The following is a 19,609-nucleotide window of genomic DNA, read 5'->3' as shown; positions in this document are numbered from 1 at the left end:
CAAACAAGACACAGAAACCCAGCATCCAATACAGTCTGTTTTGTATCCTCAACACAACAGACCAGACTCCACAGGTGCATCTCTTGACTTGAAGCCAGATGCTCAGAGTCGCTGTGTTCCGGGTACTGCACCTCACGCATGCCGCGTCTTGCGTGCCCAAGGTGATAATTACGCACTGACTACGTGTTTACTGAAGTCTCGAGCTATCTCCTGACGTGGGAAAATGTCGACGTGTGTTAAAGAATGCAGACACATTAAAAATAGCGTTCCAGAATGCGTTCATCGTTCTATCTGTTTGGTAGTAGGCTGAGGTAGGAGTCTCATGAGAGAGAGAGAGAGAGAGAGAGAGAGAGAGGGAGAGAGAGAGAGAGAGAGAGAGAGAGAGAGAGAGAGAGAGAGAGAGAGAAAAAAATGTGCGCATCCAGCCAGCAGAACCAACCGCGGGTCGCGCGGGCTTGTTTGCCTGCCCGGTGAACCCGGTAACGCACACAGGCAGGCAGCGGAGCGCGAGGGAATATTTCACATTCATCCTAAATCCAAATAGCCTCCGGGCTGCGAAGAGGTGTGGCGGAGAAGACAGTTTAATGATTATCACTCACCCCGGGCCAAGCTCATAACTCATGTAACTTTCCGACCTTTTGCTGCGTCGTTACCCCTGCTTAGAGAGAGAGAGATTGAGATTTTCCCTTTTGTACTTTAACTATATGCACATCATTACAACACTGTATATAGACATAATATTACATTTGAAATGTCTTTATTATTTTGTAACTTTTGTGAGTGTAATGTTTACTGTTAATTTTTATTGTTTATTTCACTTTTTTAAATGTTCTATTTCACTTGTAAACACGCCAATAAAGCCCTTAATTGAAATTTAATTGAATTGAATTGAGAGAGAGAGAAAGAGAGAGAGAGAGAGAGAGAGAATTCTGTGAAGTGATAAAAACATATGCACTGATGAGATAAATAATGCTGATATAGGCTATAGGTCTAGAGTTAAAAATCTCAGACCACCCATGTCGCCAAGTGGTCTCATCACTCTCCTGGTCTCGTTGGTATAAACTACTGCATGTCAAGCACTAATCCACTGGGCACAAACTTCAATTCAACGTTTTGTTTCCCTTTCATTTGAACTTCTGTGCCATTCTGTGAACTATACGTGACCTTTCAGGTAATCCTCGCTTTGCAAATGCAGGCCTTGCCTTTATTTTAACCAGAGTTTACATATTTCATTACTATGGAGCTAACCTAATCCCATCTATTTTTACTGTGTTGTCATCTCGGTATTGACTCAGCAGTACTTCCCCTTTCCAGAGAAGTCATATGTTGATGGAGGAGGCCCCAACACCTTGTATTATCATGGGGCCTGAATTTAAGAATGTAAAATGTACTTTAGGATAAGGCTAAAAAACAGTGTGTGTGTATGCATGCGTGTGTTTTATGCACAACCTTTGATATAGCTCTTAAACTTTGTGGGGGGGGGGTATGTTATTCTCTGGGAGGAACTTTCAGAGCTCCTAACATTAAAGACAGATTAAGATGCCTGATAGATACATAACAGAAGAGGGGATGATTCAAAGACTTCTTTCCTCTTTTGTTGATCTTTGTTTTTTTTTCAAGAGGCAATTTGAATACGAACTTCCGACAACTTTCTGTGAATGGTGCAGGATAGTTTCTTGGCTTTGGAACATTCTCAACACATTTAAGGAACTTGACAAAAAAGCGTTATTTTCTTGGTATTTTATTACTTCACACATGGTTACAATTCATTTCAATATTGGTAATGTTCTAGGGACGTTCTCCACTGGTGGGAATGTCAGTACTTCAGCATAAGGATTTCCTACAGGTTTCCTCATGGGTCTATTCAAATTTAATTGTTTCGAGAACGTTAAGAAAACTTTCCATGAAAACCACAAGAAAACTTTAAAAGTTATAAGAATGTTATTTAAAAACATATACATTCCGTTCTCAGCATAAACAAAACTTTTATTTTCTACCTTGTTGAGTATGTTCAGGTGTGTTGGCGGGCCCACTCAATGGTCACACCTGATCTTAATGACTGCTTGTTTCCTTTGAAATGGGGTCTGTTTGAAAAGACTAAAATGAACAGCGTTGTATGACTTTAAAAAACATGGCACGCTATCTCCATCCTGGTTGTGCAGTGGACAAATTCCATCGATAAAGAACAGAAGATCATAAATTCGAATCTCACTGACACTGTGTGACAATAAAAATACATGTGTTTGCATGATTAATGCCTAAACAAATGAATTTCCTTGTGTCCTATCTGTGCTTGCAGTTAAGAACAGTTAACCCAAACTAAGCTACACTACACGACCAATGTGGACACCTGCTTGTTGAACATGTCATTCTAAAATCATGGGCATTAAACATGGATTTGGTCCCCCTTTGCTGCTATAACAGCCTCCACTCTTCTGGGAAGGCTTTCCACTAGATGTTTGAACATTACTGTGGGGACTTGATTCCATTTAGCCACAGGAGCATTAGTGAGGTCGGGCACTGATGTTGGGCGATTAGGCCTGGCTCGCAGTCGACGTTCCAATTCATCCCAAAGGTATTTGATGGGGTTGAGGTCAAGGCTCTGTGCAGGCCAGTCAAGTTCTTCCACACCGATCTCGACAAACCATTTCTGTATGGACCTCGCCTTGTGCACGGGGGCAACATACTGAAACAGGAAAGGGCCTTCCCTAAACTGTTGCCACAAAGTTGGAAGCACAGAATCATCTAGAATGTCATCGTATGCTGTAGCGTTAAGATTTCCCTTCCCTGGAACTAAGGGTTCTAGCTTGAACCATGAAAAACAGCCCTAGACCATTTTCCTCCTCCACCAAACTTTACAGTTGGTACCATGCATTGGGGCAGGTAGTGTTCTCCTGGCAGCCACCAAACCCAGATTTGCCTGTCGGACTGCCAGATGGTGAAGCCTGATTCATCACTCCAGAGAACGCATTTCCACTGCTCCAGAGTCCAATGGCGACAAGCTTTAACACCACTCCAGCCGATGCTTGGCCTTGCCTATGGTGATCTTAGGCTAGTGTTGGCTAGGCCATGAAAACCTATTTAATGAAGCTACCGACGAACAGTTATTGTGCTGACGTTGATTCCAGAGGCAGTTTGGAACTCGGTAGTGAATGTTGCAACTGAGGACAGAGGACTTTTACGCTTTACGAGCTTTAGAAATTGCCGGTAACGTTCTGTAAGCATGTGTGGCCTTCCACTTCACTGGCTCTCCTAGACGTTTCCACTTCACAATAACAACACTTACAGTTGCAGGGCAGCTCTAGCAGGTCAGAAATTTGATGAACTGACTTGTTGGAAAGGTGACATCCTATGACGTGCCACGTTGAAAGTCACTGAGCTCTTCAGTACATTCTATTGCCAATGTTTGTTTATGGAGATTGCATGGCTGTTTGCTAGATTTGATACACCTGTCAGTGACGGGTGTGGCTGAAATCGCCGAATCCACTAATTTGAAGGGCTGTCCACCTACTTTTGGCCATGTAATGTAGCAGTGTTATAAATCGTCTTAATGAAATATGTTCTCAGAACTTTAATTACTTTCAAATAACCTATCATGTTAATTCTCAGAATGTTAATTAAACCTCCCATGAAAACTTTCAGAAAACCATAGTAAAACGTAGTACATAGTAGAACCTCCATGCAACCTAAAAATGTTAGTGCGCAGAACAGGCAATATTTTTACTTCCATTCTCAGAATGTTTAAAATTCTTTCCATTTTATTTTCCCACAACTTCCAAGGAACCAAATGTGCTAGCTGGGTGGTTATTATGCAAAGGAACGGAAATGTTAGATTAGACCTCGAGCAAGGTGTTTTAGTTCAGAACCTCTGTAAATGTATCGATTAAATATAATTGTAAATCAATTCAAGAGTGACCTGAGATTCTCTACAAACATAAACATTACAAACGTAAACACATCTGTGTGTGCCTGTCTGGTAAATGCACGCCATCTAAGGCGAAACTCTTTTCTGGTACACAATCTACAGTCACGCAGGTGAGTCACTCAGGTGTGTGTGTATGTGTGTGTATGTGTGTGTGTGTGTGTGTGTGTGTGTGTGTGTGTGTGTGTGTGTGTGTGTGTGTGTGTGTGTGTGTGTGAGAGAGAGAGAGCGAGAGAGAGGGAGTGAGATTGGAGCTCTAAAATATATGAACAATACACATAGTTCTTCTCCCCTCCTCCTTCTAACTTTAGCTTTCTATATGTTTATGTTTGTTTTACATACTCCTGTGTGGCACAAAGGAGCGTGCAATCATAAATCCCTCAATCGCTTCAATGGATTTGAGATTACTCTGAGTTTGAGACGCTAGACCACGCCCCCCGTGGGCTGTCCCTCGCGGAGGGATTATATTATAACAGGGCGCGTGTGTCTCCGGAGACAAATCTACTTTCAACTGCTAAACAGGCACGAGTTTGGGTGCCTCCCGTTCCTCTGTACATCGGAGCTCCTCGGACCGAAACAGACAGACAGGTGCACTGACTCCACCACTGAAACAGACTCACTGGCTACACCTGCGCCTCTCTAAAGAACAACAACAGACAGACAGATTTTCTTACTTTCTGATTAGGAGAATCGCGCTGTACTGCAACGAACTCTGACAGCTACACACTGACAGGTGAGAGGAGAAGGGGGAAAACAATACATATAAAAATGAAACTTGAAGTGTTCTCCGCAAGCCACTTCGTTCAGAAGCCTATGGAGGTTTGCAGTCACAGTGATGCGGAAGGTAGCGTCCCCTCTCCCCTATCCGGGGACGAGCTGGGCTCAGACGGGGACTGCGTGGCCAACAGCCCGGCACCTGCTACCCCGAGCAGCAGCGATGGCAAGGGAAAGCCCTACACCCGCAGACCTAAGCCGCCCTACTCCTACATCGCACTCATCGCCATGGCCATCCGGGACTCCGGCAGCGGCAGGTTGACTCTGGCCGAGATCAACGACTACTTGATGAAGAAGTTCCCGTTCTTCCGGGGCAGCTACACCGGGTGGAGGAACTCGGTGCGCCACAACCTGTCGCTGAACGACTGTTTCCTCAAAGTGCTCCGGGACCCTTCCAGGCCATGGGGCAAGGACAACTACTGGATGCTGAACCCGCACAGCGAGTACACCTTCGCTGACGGGGTGTTCCGTCGCAGGAGGAAGCGCATCACTAAGGGCCGGTCCGGTGGTTCCAATAAGGACACCGAGACCCCTGACATCCAGACACCAGGCGAGGAGACTCGCATCTCGGCCCCTGCTTCTGTTCCCTCCCGGGAGGAGAGGGTGATGGGAGCCAAGTTCTCCAGCTCTTCCAGCTCCTTCTCCATCGATAGCATCCTCAGCAAGCCCTTCATACGTAGGGAGGACAGAGACCACACCGATAGAGACAGTGCACATGCCAACCCCGGTGCCCACCGGCTCTACTGGCCCGCGGGTTCTCACCACATGCTGCCCTACACACTGGCCTACCCACCGCTACCCGCTGTTATGGCACATGCACATGCACAGCACTCTTACCACCAGGTCAGCACCGGCGCGTCACACATGTTGAACGTGTACAGGTGCAGCCTCGCTGAGCACGCAGAGCACACCAGGGACCCACTCACAGCTCTCCACATGACGTCGCAGGGCCACATGCCAAACTCCGAGGCTGCTTTCTCCCCTGTGAAAATGCACACAGCGCGAGTTGGCAGCTGTCATCCTTTCCAGATAGATTCATTGCTCTCCTAAAGCCAACGTAACAGACGATAATGTAATTATGTATCTTAAATTTGCCATGTGCACTTTCCTATGCGCTCTACGTTTTTCGAATGTCTTAAAAAGGGCATTTCAGTGCATTTAATTAACTGTTTCTGATTATAACAAGTCGTTTAGCGGTGATGAATAACGTAATATGTTATTGTTGTCATGACTTTATTTCTATCTGGTTACTACTAGGACGAAGCAAATGAGTTGCAATCTGACATGCCTTTCCACTGTGTGTGTGTGTGTGTGTGTGTGTGTTTGTTTGTTTGTTACGTGGTTCTTAGGTCATTTCTAATGTAAACGACGGCTACCATGTGCCAACGATTTGAAAAATATAGTACTATGTATGTGTTGATGTAGTTTTGTATGACTTGCTGAAAAATATTGTATTTTAAAATATTTGTTGGATTGTTGATTACTCCATGTAAGGAGGCTGCACAAAAAGAAAGGAAATACACGGGATGATTTCCTAAACATTGATTCATGCATGGACAATATTTTTTATGAGAGAAAATAAAAACTCATTGGGGAAAAAATATCGACGCAAACCAGGAGTATTTCATTTTTTATATTGTTCTTGCCTTATCTTTACCTAAAGGAAAATAAAGAATCATCTATATTTTTCCATTAAGTATAGGCCTACTTGAAGTGTGTTTGGAATCAGAGGGCGGAAAAAGTTTGCATGGGTGATCAGTGGAAGATCCGATATCTATCTGCCTGGAACTGGAAAGGCGTAGCGCCTGGCAACACTGGCGCTGTTTTGGCATACTCACCACTTAAACGAGCATGCTGAAGTACCAGAGGAATGAAGAAAAAGATATACAATCATTTCAGACATCTGCCTACTCTGCACGGCAAGGCACAATTAGAAAACAGCAATGTTAGGCACAGAGAGGGATATACATTCACAGATTTACAATACTTACCTCTGTCTTCCTCTCTGCCTGCACCGCACGGAACAGCACAGCTAAGGAAGCAACACTGTTAGGCACAAATTACAGCTCGGTTGAGCTATTTCTAAATATTTGAGGGTGGTGAGATCCGTCCCAGAATGGGGAGTGCTGAATTATGTCAAGTAAATCATAGAATCTGACGCTTTACACGAAGGATCATTAACTTTAACTGCAACACAAGTCTAGGAAGGTTGTTCCGAGTGAGGGGGTTTGAGTTCAGTTATTACGGACATTTAGCTGCACACTAGCAAATCATGTGTAGTTATAATGTACAGTATCTATTAAGCACAGTGAAAACATACACGTCTCCTCAAACTCTTCTGTATAGGTTTCGAGGATGAAATCTCAGACTTGGGACAAATGCACTCTATCTCTTAAATGTAAACTATGGTTTATGCTTAAGGATAAATTGTAGGCCTACCATAGCATGCCACCCAAGCTATGGTGTACTCATTAAACATGATCTGTTCTGTGCCGTTCACACGAGGGTAAGAAACGTGCCTGCGATCTGGGTCTCCAAAAAGCATTGTACAAACAAATATAGCTTGTTCAAATATGACATTTGAATTTACTCTGCCTTGTAGCTTGTTCTCGTTTCAAGTCACGCAATTCAAAATGTCATACTGAAATAATAGGCTAATACATACTACTACTAATTATTATTATTATTATTATTATTATTATTATTATTACTATAAAACAGTGCATTTCATGTTTGTTTTTTTTAAATCACCAACATTTGAAAAATATATATTAGACCTTTTTCATCCTGCTATAGGCTATGTTGAGGATTTTTTTAAACACGTGACAAACATTAAATAAATGTCCTGATTTTCTGAGTAAGATTTACAACAATATCTTTAGAATATAAAAAAAGATGTGGGATGAATTGCGACATTTAGCTGACTTGTCCACAACAACGAAGACACAGACCTGCGTATGCTAAACGATAAGCTATACAAATAACTTTTACCAAAACAATGTTTAAAAATGAAATGACCAAAATACAGATTGGACTATTGTAAGGGTTTAATAACGAGAAACAATCATTTTGGCTGGCTACTTCATGCGCCAAGTCTATAAATGATCACAACACACTTCCAATAAAAACTAAATGATTAGACCTTTCAACACCGACAGGGGATATATGGGGGTTATCCATAGAAGCAAGGATGCAGTCCATACGCGATGTCTCGAGCTGTCCACCGTCCTGAGGGAAACCCTTGACGTCATCACATGTAGTGTTGCCCACATTAATTACGATTCCCGTTACCCTAACAATGTTAGGCCTAATGCTATTGACAAAGTTGCAGACTATCACTAGCAAGTGCTGTATCTAGACAAACATTGTAAAATAGTATAGTATAAAATTAAATAGTATACACAGAACATATCGTACAATATTTTATTGTGGACCAATGAGAAATGAGCCTATAGGCTAATGAGAAAGATAATCTTAAAAATTGCTCAATTGATAAACGATCAAATCTGAAAAGTAAAAGAGCAAATGTGTTGATACATTTGCCATTTTCCATTTGCATTTAACCCTGTCTTTCTTGCGAGGGGTTTTCAGTCCCTGGGCAGTCGATCTGGGCACAAATAGAACGGAAGACATTCTTGCTTAGGCCCATACATGTTTCTACAAATACAATGCATGTGTACAAATATTTTGACATAAAACATGACCTGTCCGTCCTCCTCAATCATGCACATTGATGCATAGACCTAGGACTGTACTATGCTAACAAAAATAAAACATGTCACTATAGTTTTACTCAGCAGTCTGCAAACTCGGTCCTGGGACCCCCCTTGGATGCACGTTTAGTTTTTCCCTTATCACTACACAGCTGATTCAAATAACCAACTCATCATCAAGCTTTGTTTAGCTGTGTAGTGCTAGGGCAAACCAAAACGTCCGCCCGGCGGTCTAGGTGACAGGTAAGAGGGTTGAGTCCCGTTCCAGGAACAATGCTGCAACCTGCAGGTGAAATCCCGGAACAGCACACCTGTATGTTACGCACTGGGCAGAGCACTAGCACCGACGGCAATAACAGGTGAACGCTCCATCAATGTAGGCCACCGTTATGTTTTCATTCTGTAGCCTAGGACTAGCTCTCTCAGGTGTGTGGAACAGGAACCAGTTAAAGATATGGCGTATCCTAATAAATACGTATCGCCGAAGTATCCCGGAAGATCCACGTTCAAATGGCATTTCCGATTGAGCCGACGTAGCAGTGTTTACCGTGAAAGCAGTCTCCGCCACCGCGGGAACATTTAATTGTCAATCGCGGTATATAATACGGATCTTCAACGCTAATGATTGAATAGAAACCTAAATATTATGTCGTTCTGGAGCAGGGTTTGGGCCTGGAGTCCAGGCACAATGTTAGGAAGTTCAAACAGTCAGTCACTCTGCAGGCCGCTGAACCGCGCCTGAGCTTCTGGAGAAAGAACCTGGTACTCTCAGCACAAAAGCCAGAGTTGAGCTGGACAGGAAGCGCGGCTGCTTGGGCGCCTGAAAGAAGACATAAAGACTCACATTGCCGTTAAAATACGCTGGAAAGAGCTATTTAAATTATATTTAATCTCTTCAAAATGAGTGAAAAAAATGCTCAGGCAAGATGTAGGCACTTGTCAAAAGAAGCGAGGAGTCAAAGTAGGCTACAGGCCTATGAGAAAGACCAACAACCAGTGGTGCAAAGTACTTCATTAAAAATACTTGAATATACTTGTTTTTTGGGGTATCTGTACTTTACTATTTATATTTTTGACAACTTTTACTTTTACTTAATTACATTCCTAAAGAAAATAATGTACTTTTTACTCCATATATTTTCCCTAACACCCAAAAGTACTCATTACATTTCGAATGCTTAGCAGGACAGGACATGGTCCAATTCACACTCCTCATCCCTACTGCCTCTGCTCTGGCGGACTCACTAAACACAAATGAAGCATTTGTAAATTATGCCTGAGTGTTGGACACCTGGCTATCCGTAAATAAATAAAAAACAAGAAAATTGTGCGGTCTGGTTTGCTTAATATTTTTTTATTATTCACACTTTTAGATTTACTTTTGATACTTAAGTATATTTAAAACCAAATGCTTTTAGACTTTTACTCAAGTAGTATTTTACTGGGTTACTTTAACTTTTACTTGAGTCATTTTCTATTAAGTTATCTTTACTTTTACTCAAATATGATACCTTACTTCTTTTTCCACCACTGCCAACAACCAGCAGGCCTGTGTTCCTATGGAAAGAGTGTGTCGTTTTATGGCGTATCAAAACAAAAACAAAAAGTCAAACAATATAAAGCAAAATTGTAATTTATGTAATGCACCGCTTCATTCATTTATTATTCAGCAATATCCTACATATTAAATACACATTCATAAACAGAATTCTGAGCCACATTTTTCATGAACTAATATTTGAATGGTGTAAGCCTTTGTATAAATAATCAGGGACGTTAAAGCAATATTAGCTATAATATTATAGTTGACACTTCAATATTTACCAAAGATAAAAACAACAATTTATATTGTTCTAGGCTGGTGTTCTTCAGGCTAAAAGGATCAAACTCGGACAGAAATGCAAAGGATATCCATCACTATTAAAAACCAGAACCCATGTAAATATGTGATATAATTGTTGTTTACTAGATGTTTCAAAACAGCTATAATAAGAGCTCCTATACGCGCTTTGCTGTGAACTCGTAAAAGCAGTGGCCAGTCTTCAAAGTGCTCTCGCGCAGAACAAAGTTTCCTCCTAGCCGCGGAGGCATCCTGATCACTGCGGGGGTCATACGTTCTGATGTCGCAGGAAATTCTAAGGCCATTAGGTTCCACAAACTTCTCTGTGTCACGGTGGAAAATGATTTTATCCTCACATCCTTTGTTGTGAAGTGTAAAGGTTATTGTTGATGGCCATTGTTTGAAAATCCTTTATATCTAAGGACTACACATGAAAGGACGGGGGTAATGTTAGACAGACACACAAATAGATGAGGAGCTGATTAGTTTATTACATATTTTATTTTCTGTCGACTTTCTAAAGCTCGACTATCCCAATATATAATGCCCGTATCATAAATGCAGAAATGAAATCCCGTAGCCCCAGTTTGAACCTTAAATTATTATATTCTGATGTGAGGTTTAGGCCTAGTCTACTGTATACAGTTGTTTACTCTTTCCTTCTAACTGTTTCAATTCAGCGGCATAAAACAAAATAAAGCTCAGTGTAAAACAAATCCAGGTGGTAGAAATGAAATGAGGGAGACTAAGCATACAAACAGAATGGGGTGATGTGATTTCAGTACAAATTAAGATTGATAATCTACATTTTACGTTATATTAATAATTTTTTGCCTATGACCAATTTTGCACAAATATTGTTTGTAGTCTTTTTGTATTTCTGTATAGCCTAGACCTACTCAACTGTAACAATGAGCTGTTTATTATAAACGTATACAACTACCAAACATAATAGGTCGGCTATTTACAAAGCATATACATACTGAAAAATGACTGAAAATGATTGCATTATTTAACTACTAGGCTATATAAACGAATATTTAGCTCAATATGTTTTAAAAAAATATAACATTAGGTGGTTGAATTGAAAACGAGGAAGTGTAGGCCCTATCAAATGCAGGCATAACAAAGGTAACCATAAAAGTCATCACAGTATAAATAAGCTATCTGCATGATGCAGGCCTGCAATATAGTGTCATATAGTGTCAACCTTGTAACAGGATTAATACACTGTGAATTTGTAGACCACGTTTCTGAACAAATCCTATTTCTCTCGTTGTTATCATTATTGATCATAGGGCTTTTATCTTTTAAGACTAAATAATTGCATTATGTTGGACAAATCTGTATTATGGTCTGTCTTCATAGGGGAGGAAGCTGTCGACGCCCGCGCTCCTAATTTCGGTTCTCTCTCTAATGAACGCGGGGCCCAGGGGACCGCCTCGAGCCTAGGGCTGTAAACTGACACTGGTGCGCTGTGTGTGGTATCCAAGGCCGGCCGCTCTTGATGGAAAAAGCCTGCTTCCACTCATGTCAAAGTCATTTACTCAGAACCCCCCCCCCCCCCCCCCCTTGCTCATGCATGTACCCCAGCGAAATACAACCACCTTTCCCCCGGTAGTGACTCTTACGGTTGGGTTCTGAGCGAACTAGGAAAACATGAGATAGGATTTATACTACGAGATTTATGAGCCTACACAGTTTGTTCTATGTGTCGCTTCAACAACACCTCCTTTACTGGATCGGTAGGCCATCCAACATGATATTGTTGCATGGCAACACAGAGAAGCAATTTATATTTATTTAAGAGGTCTACTCTAATATATAATTGCCTATACTGTTATACCCTCAGTATTTCATTACAGAAAATGTTTCCGTTATTCAGTATAATGACACTTAGCAACAGGCAACAACATGCAAGAAGAGTGTTGGAGATGGAGCTCTTTGCCTTGTGTGCTGGCGTGTGACGCTGTTGATTGGAATGTCTGGGGAGGTTTGATAGATGGCATAATTGCGTGTTTTTGAGATGTCAGAGAGCAGGGGAAAGAGAGAGGGTGGAAGAGGGAGGGGGTGCGAGATATAGAGAGAGGGGCTTGACTCTGCTGCAGCGACTGGCGGTGGAATGGGAGGGGGGCTCTAGTCGTCACTGATTTCAGGGGGGGGGGGTTTGGAGATGGGGGGGTCTTAGAGGAAAGAAAGATTTACGAAATGATAGGTGGTCGCGTTTTGTTTGGCTGAGCGGCCTCGCGCACTAAATTGAGGAGTCTTCGCGTTTCCTCCCCTTTAGGGATTAAGGCGGGCGATGGCCACCCGGTGCGCCGCAGAGCTGCACTCACCGCCACGGTGATACCGAACCGCACCGGAGCCTCTGTGTCGAACTGAACCTCCGCAAAACGCCGCATTATAGCGAGCGCTCCAGCCCTCACTGGATACTCTGCTCTCATCTCTCTCCCACATTCTGACACTGCGAACTCGCTGCAGATTTTCTGCGTAATAGGAGAGTCCAACAGAACGGAAGATAGTTTTTCCTCTCCAAGCCCTTTTTTGTTGAATTCCGAAGACCAACGGCGTGTGTGATTTGTAGAGGACTTTGAGTAGAAGAGACATTACTTGCTATCACCTTATTTGAATCATATACGTCCCTTTTTCTTTCTCTAGATCTCTTGCTCAATCTCACTCTCCTCTTTCCCCCATCTCTCTTTCTCATCTTCCCCCATATCTCTTTCTCTCCTCACGTTACTGCTCAGCTACGCAGTGCGTCAGCGGAGCAGAGATGACGACCGAGACGTCTCAGCAGCAGCTGGACCCACCACCTTCCCTGAGGTCCAGCCCGGCCTCCGGTGTCCTGCACCCCGCCATGATAAGCCCACAGGCCCCCATGGACAGTTCCTCGACCGGGGCCAAAGGCAAGAAGGCGAACTCCGGACTGAGGCGACCAGAGAAGCCTCCCTACTCCTACATTGCGCTCATCGTCATGGCGATACAGAGCTCACCCACCAAGAGGCTGACTCTAAGTGAGATCTATCAGTTTCTCCAGGCCCGGTTCCCCTTCTTCAGAGGATCCTACCAGGGCTGGAAGAACTCCGTCCGGCACAACCTTTCCCTAAACGAGTGCTTTATCAAGCTGCCAAAAGGGCTGGGCAGGCCAGGCAAAGGCCACTACTGGACCATCGACCCGGCCAGCGAGTTCATGTTCGAAGAGGGCTCGTTCCGCCGCAGACCCAGGGGCTTCCGGAGAAAATGCCAAGCCCTAAAGCCCATGTACCGGATGATGAACGGGATAGGCTTCGGTACGTCCATTTTGCCGCAGAGCTTTGAGTTTCAGGCGCCCGGGTCTCTTGCGTGTCATAGCAACAGTTACAACTTGGACATGATGACCAACTCCATGGCAGGTGGCTACGAAGGGCTTAGTGGCCACCACGTACCTCACATGTCCCCGAGCCCCGGGTCCACGTACATGGCCAGCTGTCCGGTAACGTCCAACGGGGAATACGGTGGACCGGACAGTAGCAGCAGCCCTGTGCCCTCGTCCCCGGCTATGGCCAGTGCGTTGGACGGTCACGGTCATTCTCCATATGCCAGTACCTCCGGACACTGGGCGTCTCCCGGCGGCTCCCCGTACATCAAGCAGCAGCCTCTGGCCTCCAGCAGCCCGGCGTCCTCTGGGCTACACTCTGGTATGTCCCCCTACTCCCTGGAGCAGAGCTACCTCCACCAGAACGCCAGGGACACCGCCGATATCTCAGGTAATAAACGTTGTGTAAATCAAGTCATAACACGTTAATATATAGATGTGAAATGTCATGCGTAATAACACTTGGTCAATCACAAAAAGTACTGCATTTTTTATACACGTGGCAAACAAAAATATTTGCAGGTTGACAATTGACTTGCTCTTTGGTCAGTCATGCTGTTTTCTGGAGGCTAAAAACGCAACTTTACGCAATGCGTAATAGCCTATAAAATTGCTAAATTTGTATTTGTGAAAATTATAGTTGGCCTACCTTATAGACAATATGCCGAAAATCTTATAGACGGTCTTTTAGACAATCTACTACATGCAGAACCAAATGTAGTCTAGTTGAATATCATTAACAGTTACAACTTTGATATGTGTGATACGCAGATTAATCAAAACTTTGGCAAAGAAAATAATTATACTAATATAAAAGTGAGTTGTTGCGACCTAAATATGTAATGACTTGCATTTGTAATACCTCTATAAAACTATGTTGGAGATGCATATGTCTCTTAATGCATTTTCGATGTAATGTTATATTCATATAATTTAATTAAAATGACTGGTTCACGTGGATGCATCTCCTTCACATTGCAGGTTGTGTTATGGCAAAAAAGCTTCCCAATTTTATGGGTTAAAATAATTGTATTGTATTTCTGATTATTAGTTTGCAACTATATTCTGTTGTGGAACTGAGGAAACAATTTGAATGACATAGGCCGAAATAATCCTATTTGAGGGACTCAAAGACACAAATATGCATGCATTATTTATTATAAGGACAATTCAGATGAGGTGGGAAATATAAGAGCAACCACAGCTTCTTACAACGGAAATGAACAAAATAGTTGAAAACTGTTCTTGAATATATAGGCTAGGCCTTGGGAAAAAATAATGTATGAGGCTGCGTTCTTGTTTACATAAATGTTTGGATAGGAGCTCGACGCAATGGGCCATAATTATAGCCACATTATACGCATTGCTCCTTAGGCCAGTTGACCACTTGTAATTTAGTTAATGTTCATCTAGTTTAAAATGCTTCTAATTTATCGAGGCTTTAATAAAAGTCCAAGGGATTTCTGAGAGCGGAATTATTCCTTCTAAAGCCTCGGGGGTTACCTAAACAAAGGCTGTACGAGTCGGATCACACTGAAGAAGAGGATTTAAACAAGCGCATAGGCCTATACCTACCCACAAGAGACTCCAAGCCTTGTTAAACTTTACGCGACTTCTTGTAACTATTTAGAGGATAAGCTGTTATCTGTGCTAGCGGGGTCTTACACGCCTCATGACGACTGTCAATCACGGCGGGTGTGTTGTCTCTGAAAATGGGGCGCAAAGGCTGCAGCGCGAGGCAGGACCATCAGGATAAATGCCTGCAGTCTCGAGGAGAGAAAACACCGCACACTGCGGGTACAGGCGTCACATCTGGAGTCCTTATGAACTTGATGAGGATCACGCTCTCTGTCACTCTCCCCATTTCCTTCTCCTCACTATCACTCTGACAGTGTAGCTGTCCTGATATATACATACCTATCTATGACAGGACCTATGTTCTTATTTTACCGAATCAATTATTTGTCTGAAAATAATTTTGGGCCGTAAGACCTATAATTATGATGAATTAGCACGTGTGATGTTGCTACTGTCTATATGGCCCTCTGGAGAAATGGACAATCAAGGAGGGAAAACATAAGCACCCTGACCTAATTAATATTTCATACCTCTTTGTGAACGATATGGATGCCAATTGGTGTAGAAAAGCACTGAAACATAACGAGGCTGTTTGATTATTATATGCCCATCAAATCACTCTTAACTTCAGTTTAACCAGATCATGTTAAGTTAAAGACTAAAAATGTAAGACTAAACATTCTCTAGGTCAAATATCTGTGTACACATACTACAACAGTCACAAATGAGAGGGGCTCACGTAAAATATGTGCACCAACTCAACTAAACTCAACAAACATTAGAGATGCTAGTATTGAGAATGCAGAGATTCAGAAGTCAAGTCTTGATAGTGGTTTCCGTTTGGCTGATTTTTTAATTAAAGGAGACTGCTGCTCGAATGTATATTTAGCTCAGCATGAGCAGAGGCTACATGTCTAGGGTCTATGCATCTAATTTGCACACATCCAAATAACATATTGTATACAGTGAATTAATTGCATGGTTCAATTTGAATAATTCTGAAGAGGAAATAGGCATAACACATGCAGTTTCTTTGGATTGATTGTTTTAGTGGCATTCTCCTGAAATGGAAATACTAAGGACGGAGACATGGTCATTATTTTACCTATTCTCAAAAGGCCAGCAAATCCCTGTTTATTCAGCAATTAATAATGTATTACAGGTCAACATAACATAATATAACATAGTCTAGTAAAATAACAAATGAACAAATGTCCCTACCGTGATCGATTACTGAATCTATAGATTCACTGAGAGTGATTTCTTATTTATTCGCGTGGTGTTATGGGACTACGTCTCCGCATTGTTTACTGGCCAAATTATTGGAAGATGTGTCAATTTCAAACCTTAAAATCTATATCAGAAAAATAGGCTACATAATACACTGAATACTATAACATATTTTTACACATAGTCAATGTAATGCATAAACGTCAGAGTGTTGTTATCCTATATTCTGAAAGAAAACTGTTTTTTGTTGTTGTTGAAAAGTCAAGCATTTACAATATATAAATATTTCTGAATAATACTAATGTCTGACTGCTCCTCTATGCCACACACGAGTATGTAAAACAATTCTATAAACTTATAGAAAGATAAAGTTAGAAGGAGGGGAGAAGAACTGTATTGTTCATATATTTTGAAGAGCTCCAATCTCTCTCTCTCTCTCTCTCTCTCTCTCTCTCTCTCAGTGGGGATCCCTCGCTACCAAAGCCACTCCTCACCCGTGGTCGACAGGAAGGATTTTGTCCTGAATTTTAACGGCATCTCCTCGTTCCATCCCTCAGCCAGTGGATCGTACTATCATCATCATCACCATCACCACCATCACCAAAGCCTTTGTCAAGACGTCAAACCGTGTGTGATGTGAGCAGGAAATGTAGTGCGCGTAAAGGCCCAAACTGTGCTCCGGAGATGAGAATGAACACAAAATCGAGCAATTTAAACTGATGTTATACATGTCTGGCGACAGTTTAAACCCAAATAAATGGCCTGTCATCTTACTGATGAGATCGAACAATGGGGACAGTAGCCTATTTTTGAGAGTCTGGAAAAACTTCTCGAGTCAGGATATATTTTCGTCGTCTTGATTGGTCTAAATGAAGGACAGTATATTATGCACTAACTGTTTCTGAAGTGAAGGACCCACTGGGCACAGATGTCAGTTCAACCTCTAATTTTTATTTACATTTGTTTGAGTTGTCAACTATTGTGAACTCAACGGGAAATCCCCCCAAAAATCACCATGTCATTGGGTTCAGGTTAAAAGTTAGGGGGGAAAAAGACGAAACCCACTGGGCACAGACGTCAATTCAACGTCTATTCCATGTTGGTTCAACTTAATTTCATTGAAATGATGTGGAAACAACGTTGATTCAACCAGTGCGTGCTCAGTGGGAATGCCCTTATGTTGATGACTTTTTGCCAATCCAATGGGGTTTCCACGTTGATTCGACGTCATCACATAGATTTTTTTGTTGTTGGTTGAAATGATGTGGAAACAACGTTCAACACGTTTTTGCCCAGTGGGAAAGCACAAACGCTTATGACAATGAAACCACTTTGCCTTATTCTGTTCTCTATTGGCCAACGTTTTCTTCTTCAAAATAAGTTTCAAAACGATTATAATTATGTGTTTGCTGTCATTACTTGTGCAAACACATAGCCTATATTTTATGTAACTAGGCCTCTGTTCTGATCTATAAAAGTACATGCACATACACAAAGCTTTTTATAACAAAAATTGCAACAAATTTGCACTTATTGTATACCCTTTTTGAGATTAGCTTAATTTTCCTCGTTGTAAAGTGTTTCAATAAAGCTGATATATTTTCCGCTATACCTGCCTGCTTGTCTCTCAGAAATATAGCATGCTAATTATAGGCTAATCATTGGAATTTACTATTATTATAGGCCTATTATCTTTGTTGATAATTTATGGAGATTTGTGGTTCATATTAGATTTGAGTCGGTGTAAATTTGATTATTTGGCATTCACAGGCATACTTTTAATAACCAAATTCAACGTCTTTGTTTTGTATGATAACACTTTGTAACGTAAAAAACGTGCTTAAAGAAGGTGAAGCAAAGGTAAATCAAAAGCGTGGATTCTAGGTCCATTTTAAAACAATCCCATTTAATAACTAGATATAAATGTTGTGGAAAACGAATGATCATTTGAAGAGAAGCATTGTATACTTTGAGCCACGAGGATAATTATGTAAGGATTTTTATCTTATGGTATAGTAAGAATGGGGGGAAATGAAATAAGGCGACGGCTATACAACTCGCTGCATGTCTTTATCGTAGACAGTGAGCTGCATTATCAATATTTACCCATAGACTTCGTGAGATAAAAGGCAGCTGGTGTTTAATACAATCTAATTTACTTTTTCCGAATACTTGGTGAGTGTTAAGTAGAGTAGGCCTAGGTCATTTCTATTTACGTAGGCCTACAACAGTCTAGATTGTTTACAAACTCGACTGACGACGTTGGAGACTTAGGAATTTGTGTTGTCTCATTGCGCCATCTACAGCCTGGGCCAGCCTGCCTGGTTCCACAGCGGAAAGTCTTCCGCGTCACCAGACCTCTACCCCCCGGCCTCGTAGCAGATTTTTCAGGATTGCACATTTTTTAAGAACTTGTAAACAAACGAGCTGCAGAGGGCCACATTTATGGAGATGTGACCGCACAGTGTTTTTAGAACTGCAGTAAACAGAACACACGTATAGAGTAAGAAACTGGGTTATTGGAGAAAAACAGATTAGAGAGAGACAGAGGGGCAGAGAGAGAGAGAGATAGAGGGGAGCGGGGAGAAATGCCCGAAACATTCTCACAAAAGATGCACGGTGGAGAAATCTCCCCGACATTTCCAGGTTGCTATAATTCTAATAGTTCTCCTAATTTCAGTTTATATGATAAAACAAGCAAGTATAGTGTAGATAATCATTGTACCATCTAAACCACTACATATTGTATATTGTATTTTCAGCTCTTTGAAGCTGATGTACAAAACTGAAAGTAAAATAAGCAAAAACAAAACTTAAAAACGGGAAGCATAGAAATAGTGCACATAGAACAGATATAATGCCTCTTAGACTTGCTTTCAATGAGAATGATAGATCTATAACTCACCCTTTCTATATTAATTTTGTTGGGTCACCAGAAAAGTTACATATTGCAGCTTTAAGTGGATAAATTATTTGAGTTTTCTGTTTGTGTACAAATACATCAACATTAACGATAACAATACATTAGCAGCATATTTGGGATGCTCATTCTGTCTATGTCTCTGTATTTCTCTCTCTCACTGGTCTGTGTGGTCTCTGTGATAGTTACAATTCATGTTGAATAAAACTGCAAAGAGAAACACTCATGCACGCATGTACACACACACACACACACACACACACACACACACACACAC

The 19,609-nt window shown here is 41.8% G+C and overlaps 2 protein-coding genes across 2 annotated transcripts; both read left to right on the top strand.

Moving 5' to 3' along the window:
- The first annotated feature begins 1,729 nt into the window (after positions 1-1,729).
- On the top strand, positions 1,730-6,309 carry LOC110524661 (forkhead box protein Q1-like). The gene has a single exon (XM_021604506.3). It carries the CDS (start codon positions 4,691-4,693, stop codon positions 5,744-5,746), a length of 1,056 nt encoding a protein of 351 aa, XP_021460181.1. The 5' UTR covers positions 1,730-4,690; the 3' UTR covers positions 5,747-6,309.
- A 5,551-nt stretch (positions 6,310-11,860) lies between these two features.
- On the top strand, positions 11,861-18,021 carry LOC110524660 (forkhead box protein F2). The gene is made up of 2 exons (XM_021604505.3): positions 11,861-13,995; positions 16,874-18,021. Exons 1-2 carry the CDS (start codon positions 13,023-13,025, stop codon positions 17,050-17,052), a joined length of 1,152 nt encoding a protein of 383 aa, XP_021460180.3. The 5' UTR covers positions 11,861-13,022; the 3' UTR covers positions 17,053-18,021.
- The last annotated feature ends 1,588 nt before the right edge of the window (positions 18,022-19,609 follow it).

The sequence above is a fragment of the Oncorhynchus mykiss genome, chromosome 5, assembly GCF_057628025.1.
Source record: "Oncorhynchus mykiss isolate SJ-2025 chromosome 5, ASM5762802v1, whole genome shotgun sequence".
Lineage (NCBI taxonomy): Eukaryota > Metazoa > Chordata > Actinopteri > Salmoniformes > Salmonidae > Oncorhynchus > Oncorhynchus mykiss.
The sequence above is the reverse complement of the archived record's forward strand: the minus strand, read 5'-3'. Positions and strand labels throughout refer to the sequence as shown.

Bases quoted from the DNA above. Each gene is read 5' to 3' on its own strand.
- LOC110524661 (XM_021604506.3), top strand. From the start codon at position 4,691: ATGAAACTTGAAGTGTTCTCCGCAAGCCACTTCGTTCAGAAGCCTATG.
- LOC110524660 (XM_021604505.3), top strand. From the start codon at position 13,023: ATGACGACCGAGACGTCTCAGCAGCAGCTGGACCCACCACCTTCCCTG. The intron at 13,996-16,873 runs GTAATAAACGTT...TCTCTCTCTCAG, and splicing joins GGACACCGCCGATATCTCAG to TGGGGATCCCTCGCTACCAA.